The sequence below is a fragment of the Crocodylus siamensis genome, chromosome 1 (assembly GCF_052110815.1).
Source record: "Crocodylus siamensis isolate JL-2025a chromosome 1, ASM5211081v1, whole genome shotgun sequence".
NCBI classification, from domain to species: domain Eukaryota; kingdom Metazoa; phylum Chordata; order Crocodylia; family Crocodylidae; genus Crocodylus; species Crocodylus siamensis.
This window is the reverse complement of record NC_143395.1, coordinates 221,003,425-221,012,655: the sequence shown is the minus strand read 5'-3', so window position 1 is coordinate 221,012,655 and position 9,231 is coordinate 221,003,425. Positions and strand designations below refer to the sequence as shown.

General features: G+C 45.1%; 1 protein-coding gene across 1 annotated transcript in view; it reads right to left on the bottom strand.

Annotated features, from left to right (window-relative positions):
* Positions 1-783: 783 nt before the first annotated feature.
* The window catches only part of PROS1 (protein S), a 53,924-nt gene continuing 45,476 nt past the window's right edge, over positions 784-9,231 (bottom strand). Inside the window, exon 15 of the mRNA XM_090057535.1 lies at positions 784-3,436. Within this exon, the coding sequence (XP_089913661.1) occupies positions 3,270-3,436 (167 nt within the window). The 3' untranslated portion in view covers positions 784-3,269. The remainder of the gene's footprint in view (positions 3,437-9,231) is intronic.

Here is a 9,231-nt window from a genome sequence, read left to right as displayed (position 1 = left end):
AGTGCCAAAAACACCCGCAACCTCAACTTGTAAGATGTTGGTATGTCTGGGATGGATAGCAGGGGAGCCATGAGAAGCCCAATCCTTGTTGTGGCCATTGCTTCCCACCATCCACCCTGAGACATACCAACATCTTGCAAGTTGAGGTTGTGGGTGTTTTGGGCACTCCACCCAAAAATGTTGTCAACCTTTGCATGCCATGCTCTGCCACCCATGCTGAGGGGTGCCAACCCCTGCACTAAAGTCATGATGTTTCGTATATGTTTACAGTTAACCAGGTGCTCCAGTGCTTGGCTAGATTGGAGTTGATAAAAACAAAGCTTTGGGTCTCTCTAAGATGGAAGGCTTGCTGATCAAATAGAGTAGAAAAAATTACCTATTTTCATTAATGCTAAGGTCCATTTACTGTGATGGCAGTATAAAGAAGTCTTAAAATAGATGTATATTTAAGTGTAAAGGGGCCTCATAAATAAGAATCAGACTCAACATCCAGACTTCATGGATGGAGACAACAGATGGAGAAGACACAGCAGAAGTTGACACACTTCTCTCGCTATTCTTTCTCTTTTCACGTAACGCCTAATTACCATCAGCTAATATAGGCAATATGAAATAACTAATACATCTCAATACTAATCTAGTGAATATGAAGTTATGATGGGACAGCAAATGAGCTTTAGAATTAATAGGTTTTATTAATATTGACGATAATCCTAGTCACCTCAGTATATCACTTGGTCATCTGATCCAGGTTTGCACTATTAAAAGGACTCACAGGAAAAATTAGAATTTTTTTCTTTTATTTCATCTTTAAAATATGGAGGCACTTTCACATTCAAAAGTTCAGCACACAGTTTTGCTTAAAACTAGAATGCAGGTATCCATAGAGAAAAACAAAACAAAAAATATTGTTCCTTTATTTTCCATATTCTTTAACTTCATCTCTCTTCAATTTATGATAGAAAAATCCATCTTCCTCTCCTCCCCCCTCTTTTTTCCTTCTAATTGTAACATAGACATAAATATCTTATGTACTATTGACACTTTTCTTTTGGGCTCTATCTTTTGATTGTTTCTCTGGTCAGGTAAGGTGGCTGAACAAGCACTAAATTCAAAAGAGAGTCTTACTTTTGGGAACTGTTCTTGAAAAACTAGAAATACAGTCAATATAGGCATGTTTTGAGGTTCCAGTTGACCAAAGTCACAGTCCTGCACAGCATTTAAACATATATTTGAATTGTATAGATTTCAGCTGGACCTCTGATTTGGAGCCCAGATGCAATGAGGGGAATTTTCCTCACAGTTATTTAAACACAGTTTTGCCTCAATATGCCACTGCAGAGGTAATCAAAGCAGTTTTGCATCCATGCACCATTCCACAGAGGTGGCCCAAGAGCTGACAGGAGCTTAGGTACTGCACACTGGGTTCCTGTGATTGTCAAGGTCTCCCTTTGCCAAGCAGCAGCGTTCTGAGATCTGGTGCTAAATCAAACTGGGGCTGGGTTGCACAGGAAGTCAGAGGAGACATTCATTCATTGTGTTCATAAAGTTATAGAAAAAGAACTGGGTCAGAAGTGAATTTTAAAAAATTGAAAATACAGGACTAGGTTCTGCACTTGGGAGGTACTACATCATATCATACCATTAATTTCAATGAGACTTCCTGAAGAGGAAGGCATTCTTCAAAGTGAATGAAGATGGTACAATATTACTTTGCGTAAGTAAATTTCTATACCAGGGCATCAAATCCTAATTCAAGTAGTTCTGACAGGTAGTTCTCTATTCTGTACCTTAATAAGATGCAGGGGAAGGGTACTCCTGCTTCTGACTCTTCTCTCCCTGTTAGTTTAGGGTTAACCAAAGCCTCTGCAGTAGCTAAATGGAGAGGCTTTACCAGCTATGTGAAAATGAGTCTGAAAATTGAAAGATTACTCACAGGAATTAAAGAAGCTAGACATACCAAATTGGGTACCTCCTAGAATCATTCCCTCCTCTTCTAATCAACTTTGTGGACTAATTTGGTTTAATAGGGATATGGCTTGAAGTGCAAAATTGGCTTCAAGATCTAAGCCTTTCATGTAAATAAATAGCTCTTGTGGTAAATCAGGCACTTCTGAGGTGCCTCAAAGTCGTATGTAAGAGGACTGGGGGTGTTAAGGGATTAACCTAAGTAGAGAATAAGTTTGACATCTCCAAGGAGCTAGTTGGGAGTGACTAAGAAACTCTGGAGTGCAAGTTTAGTCAAAAACGGGGAAGTCTGTTTTTTAGGGAGGCCCTCAATTCTTTTCAACAAATTCAAGTTTGATGTCAACACCAGTGTGACTGCCTCTTGGGCACATCTACACATGTAGATTGATGCACCATTATTACTGCGCATTAAGTTTTGTAATAACAGGTACTAACACAATGCGCCGTAACTGGCACTACTGCACAGTAGCACCAGTGCACGGTCATTTATTGTTGCCAATGAGCAGCAGACTAATTCTACTGTGTATTAGCACGGCTTTTGCTGTGACGTGCTAATGTGCAGTAGAATTAGTCTACGGTGCATTTGGCATATCATGTAGACATGCCCCTTCATGCACACAATTTACTCACACACATCTGCTGCCTTTCTCTTTCTGACAGTGGCATGATATTATGTTGTTTTAGGAATGGGAGTACTTTATTCTTAAGTAAAGTAATGGAATTATGAATCAGGGAGGGGGAAAAGTTCTGAAGTTCAAACTACGATAGCGGGACTCCGCGATGGAAAAGGCAACTGTTGGTCAAGAATGTCATAAATTGGTTTACTAATGTCCTTTTCTTTTTAATGTAAATAAAAGCTTTTGTTTTTGATGTCACCACCCCAAATGCTACTACGATTCATAAGTATACTGACAGCAATTAGCCTTCTAACCTGGGGGCCTTTCTTTTTATAAAACCATACTTCATAAAAGTTGTTAAAACATTTTCATATATTTTCTTTAAAAGTTAAATTAAAATAGTTTGATTTAGATTTTAAATATGCTGGTAGGACTCGCTACTCCATCTGAAAGAATTATTTAAATATAAAATCTAAGGAACTGGACTTGGGCAAGATCATTTGAACAAGAATGCAATCTGTATTCTTTCCCTTTATCTCTGAAAAGAGAGGGTTTTTTTCCTTTCCACAGTACATGAAGGGGAGAACAACATTCCAGATGATCTGGTATCCTGGCACATCTTGAATAAAATGGTATGTGAGATGAATGAGACTAATTACAGAAATTATATCTAAAGGAAGAGAGTTACTTTAAGACTTGATCTTCTTCTCCCATTACTTGTGGACATGAATGTGATCTAATGTCACTGTGTTTATAGGCAGCTTGATCCAGATCCAGTTCTTTGCTGTTCACCTGCGCCTCCATGCAGCCGTTATAAAAGACTGTTAGTGGTGTTATATCAAGGGGAAGATCTGAAAAGGGAATAACATCATATTGTTAAGTCAAAGCTTCAAACATTCTATATACTTTCCACCGTAGGAAAAAAAAAAGTTGGAGTTTTCCATGTCTCATAAGCACGAATCAAGGTCTTCTATTTCCCACGGAAAATTGGGGAAAAATGGCAATTTTCCCTTTTAAGTGAGAAAAACATGGATTTCTCATTTTAATGAAGAAACATACAAATTTTGCACTTTTGCAAAAAGCTCTCTGCAGGCTAGCAGAGTTCCAGCCTGCAAGGGGATCGGGGGAGCGGGAGGAGGGCAGTCAGGCACGGGGCTGTATATGCACAATGGTTGCCAGGCAGCCTGATGCCCAGCTCCCACAAATCTGGTGGGAGTGGGAGCAGGGGAACTGAGGCCCCAGTAGGAAGGAAGTGAGTTGAACTGGGCTGGGGTTGCTGCCCACCCAGGAGGTGAGTGGGACTTGGGGCCCAGTGTCAGCATGCGTGGCCACAGGGCCCCAGTGGGTAACAGGATGGGGCCACGGGAGGCTCATCCAGGGAGTGGTGGGGTGGGACTAGCTGCCTGCTGCTGCATGCACTCCAGGGCAGTGACCCCCCAGATCTGTGAGTGGGGTGGGTGCAGGCTGCCTGCTGTGGGCTCAGGCTCCCTCCCCTGCTGCCCTCCCCCTGGGGCCTCCACTGCTGAAAGGGTGAGACCTAGTGCAACACGGCAGAGCAGGACCAGGCAAGGAAGCTCCATGCTGCTGCAAGCCCCATGCTGCCCTAGCATAGCACCCCGGCCCACACAGCAGCAGCAGGGGCAGCAGCATGGAGTTGTACCCCTCATTGCTGCCCAGCAGGCAGGGGACATCTCAGCATGGTGGTGCAGCTGGGGCTAAGGTAATCCTACAGAGGGCAGGGGATTATAGATCTTGGTCCCTGGCCTTATAGCCCTGGTAGCTGGGGGCCCCCTCTGGCAGGGCTGGGGGGCGGGGCCGGGGAACTGTGGGTAGGGAGCAAGGGGCACCAGCAGGGCTGTGGGGCTGTGGGTGGGGATTGAGGGGCACCAGCAGGGGTAGAGGAGTTGTGGGTGGGGAGTGAGAGGCACCTGCAGGCCTTGGGGCCTGTGGCTTGGGAGTGAGGGGCCTGGAATTGCATCCTGGTGAGTATAGGGGGAAGGAGGAGCTCTGATTTTCCATGATAAAAAACCCAAAATCAAATACCAAAATGTATAGGTACTTAGAATTTATTTTATTATAGTGGTTGAGGCACTGCTAGGCTTCCAAATTGCTTTAAAGTTGTAACTATATCAATAAAAATCGTGTTAATTTATATCTATATATATAGTGGTGTCTCATTTTAATCGCAGATTTGGGGGGGGTTAATCAGCAAATTTACTATTTTTTATCAAAGAAGTTGTGATTTTTAAACAGAGAAAACCAGGATCCCTGCTCACAAGTGAGCATTATCCATGAGAGAAAATGGGAATTTAGTCACTGACTTGGTCAATTCTTTCCCCCTTGTTCACACATACTAAAGATGAAGGCTCCAAACTTAGGCGATTGACAAATATTTGAGGTAAGCAATATAACCTTCCTCTAATCCAGAAACCCAACAAAATGGAACTTTTCTGTAGTCAATAGAGAAATAGAAAACTGCAGAACACTAATAACATAGGGTGTCTTTATAAGTGTTCTGGAGGTGGAGGAAGACATTTTAATCAGAGCAGCAATACCCTCCACGTCTCATGTATTCAGAGTCACATGCTTAAAAAATGGCAGTGGGAGCACTTTAACTAAAGATCGTTGGACAAGCTTTAGCTAATGTGCCCCACCACCATTTTGAAACACAGGGATGCTGAATACATGTGATGTTGAGCACACTAAGAGTGATCTCATTAGAGCGCGTGCCACCCAAAACCGGGGCCTGGCTGGCCAGCATAGAAAATGAGGGTTGGAAGGAACCTCAGAAGGTCATCTAGTCCAACCACCTGCTCAAAGCAGGACCACCGCCAACTAGATCATCCCAGCCAAAGCTTTGTCTAGCTGGGTTTTAAAAACCTCCAAGGATGGAGCTTCCACCACCTCTCTAGGTAACCTGTTCTAGTGTTTTACTACCCTCCTAGTGAGAAAATTCTTCCTAATATCTAACCTAAACTTCCTTTGCTGCAACTTGAGACCATTGCTCCTTGTTCTGTCATCTGCCACCATTGAGAACAGTCCAGCTCCATCCCCTTTCAGGTAGCTGAAGGTTGCTATTAAATCCCCTCTGTCTTCTCTTCTCTAGACTAAATAAGCCCAGTTCCCTCAGCCCCTCCTCATAAGTCATGTGCTCCAGCCTCCTCACCATTTTTGTTGCCCTCTGCAGGACTCTCTCCAATTTGTCCACATCCTTTCTATAGTTGGGGGGGGGGGTGTGCAAAACTGAACACCGTACTCCAGACATGGCCTCACCAGTGCTGAATAGAAGGGAATAATCACTTCCCTTGACCTATTGGCAACACACCTACAAATGCAGCCCAGTATGCCATTATCCTTCCTTACAACAAGGGCACACTACTGGCTCATATTCAGCTTATTGTCCACTGTAAATCCCAGGTCCTTTTCTGCAGAGCTGCTGCCCAGCCAGTCAGCCCCCAGCCTGTACCAGTGCATGGGATTGTTCTGTCCTAAGTGCAAGGCACTGCATTTGTCCTTGTTAAATGTCATGAGATTTTTTTTGGCCTAATCCTCCAATTTGTTTAGGTGACTGAATCCTAGCCTACCCGCCAGCGTATCTACTACTCCTCCCAGCTTGGTGTCACCTACAAACTTACTGAGGGTGCACTCTGTGCATCTTCCAGGTCGTTGATGAAGACATTGAACAAAACCAGCAACCAACCCCTGGGGCATTCCACTTGATACTGGCTGCCAACGAGACATTGAGCCATTGACTACTACTCTCTGAGACCAATGCTCCAGCCAGTTTTCTATCCACCTTACAGTCCATTCATCCAGCCCATACTTCCTTAGCTTGCCTGGGAGAATGTTGTGGGAGACCTTATCAAAAGCCTTGCTAAAATCAAGGTACACCACATCCACCGGTCTCCCTGCATCCATAGAGCCAGTCACCTCATCAAAGAAGGCAATCAGGTTGGTCAGGCATGACTTGCCCCTGGTGAATTCTCACTGACTGTCCTGAATCACCTTCTTCTCCTCCTCCTCCAAGTGCTTAGAAATGGATTCCTTGAGGATCCACTCCATGATTTTTCTGGGAACTGAGGTGAGGCTGACTTGTTTGTAGTTCCCTGGAATCCTTCTTTGCATTCTTAAATACAGGCACTCAATTCCCTTTTCCAATCATCCAGGACCTCTCCTGATCGCCATAAGTTTTTGAAGATGGTGGCCAGTGGCTCTGCAATCACATCAGCCAACTCTCTCAGCATTCTTGGGTGCATCCTGTCCAGCCCTATGACGTACACGTCCAGCTTTTCTAAGTAGTCCCTAACCTGTTCTTTCACCACTGAGTCTGCTCACCTCCTCCCCAAACTGTGCTGCCTACAGTGCAGCAGTCTGGGAGCTGACCTTGACTGTAAAGACCAAGGCAAAAAGGCACTGAGCACTTCAGCCTTTTCTGCATCCTCTGTCACAAGGTTGCCTCCCCCATTCTGCAAGGGACCCACACTTTCCCTGATCCTCCTCTTGGTACTAACATACTTGTAGAAACCCTTCTTGTTACCCTTCACATCCCTTGCTAGCTGCAACTCCAATTGCGCTTTGACTTCCTGACTTCATCCCTGCATACCCAAGCAATGCTCTTATATTCTTCCCTAGTTATTTGTCCAAGTTTCCACTTCTTATAAGCTTCCTTTTTGTGATTTAGTTCACTGAAGAGTTCCCTGCTAAGCCAAGCTGGTCTTCTGTCATACTTGCTAGTCTTCCTGCACATTGGGATGGCTTTTTCCTGCACTCTCAGTAAGGCTTCTTTGAAGTACAGCCAGCTCTCCTGGACTCCTCTCCCCCTCAGACTGGCTTCCCAGGGGATCCTGCCCATGAGTTTCCCTGAGTGAGTCAAAGTCTGCTTTTCTGAAGTCCAGGGTCATTACTCTGCTGCTCTCCATCCTTCCTTTCCTCAGGACCCTGAACTCAAATCATCTTGTGGTCACTGCTGCCCAAGTTGCCATCCACTACTACATTCCCCACCAATTCTTCCCTGTTTGTGAGCAGCAGGTCAAGAAGAGCATGGCCCCTAGTTGGCCACTCCAGCACTTGCACCAGGAAGTTGTCCCCAACACTCTCCAAAAACTTCCTGGATTGCCTGAGCACTGCTGTATTGCCCTCCCAGCAGATGTCAGGGTGATTGAAGTCCCCCATGAGAACCATGGCTTGTGATCAGGAAACAACCTCTACCTGTTTGAAGCAAGTCTCATCCACCACTTCCTTCTGGTCTGGTGATCTATAGCAGAGCCCAACTATGACATCACCCTTGTTGCTCTCCCCTCTAACCTTAACTCAGAGACTCTCAATAGGCCTCTCTCCAGTTTCATACTGGAGCTCTGAGCAATCATGTGGCTCTTCACATAAAGTGCAACTCTTCTCCCCTGCCTGTCCTTCCAGAACAGTTTGTAGCCATACAGAACAGTGCTCCAAGTCATGCAAACTATCCCACCAAGTCTCTGTTATTCCAATCACATCATAGTTCTGTGACTGTGCAAGAACTTCTAGTTCTTCCTGATTGTTTTCCAGGCTCCGTGCATTTGTGTACAGACATCTGAGGTAACCAGTTGATTGCCCTGATTTCTCAAAAAGTATGAGAGCACTTATCCTGTTGCCCCCTCCTGCTTGCTCTTCCTCCAGGTCTACAGCTTACCCATTTACCTCAGGGTTTTAGTCTCCATCCCCTGGTGAACCTAGTTTAAAGCTCTCCTCACTAGGTTAGCGAGCCTGTCTGCAAAGACACTTTTCCCTCTCTTCATCTGGTGGTTCTCATCTCTTCCCAGCAATTCTTCTTCTTGGAAGAACATCCCATGGTCAAAGAAGCCAAATCCCTGCTGGTGACACCACCTGTGCAGCCAGGTGTTGATCTGCAGGATGCACCTGCTCCTGCCTGAGTGCCATCAGAAGGATCGACAGAAACACAACCTGAGCTCCAGACCCCCTCGCTCTTGCACCCAGAACCCTATAGTCAGTTTTGATATGCTCAGGGTCTCACCTGGCAGCATCATTGGTGCCCACATGGATGAGCAGCATGGGGTAGTACTCAGAGGGCCAGATGAGTGTTGGTAGTCCCTCCATGACATCTCAGATCCAGACTCTGGGTTTGCAGCAGATCTCCAGAGACAACAGGTCAGGTCAGCAAATGGCTCCTTCCGTCCCCTGTGAAGGGAGTTTCCAGCCACCACCACCCATCACTTCTTGGTCGCAGTCATCTCAATCCTTCCCACCTTGGTGAGCCCTGGCCTGTCTTCCTCCACCAATGGAACATTCTCCTTCCTCTCTGCTGCTAGGGCTGCATATCTGTTCTCCGCATGACCCACTGCAGATGGAGGTGATCTCTGCTTGTTGCCAGAAGTCACAAGTCTCCATCTTCCACCCTCTTGGGTGTCCATGTCCTCTCTCTTCTCTAAATGAAGAGTCCTGGTAAAATAGTTCTCTAGATTATGGTTGATCTGCTGAATAACAGGCAGGCATGGTAGAACTCCCCATATTTCATTAAAAAACACAGAACTAATTTTTAAATTAATCTTCATACTCCTTTGGAACAGGAAGGGTATCCCTGTCAGAAAAGCCAGTTATTTGGGGTCTTGTTCATTCTTTGAAGAAATTAAAGGGAAATTTTTAAATACTG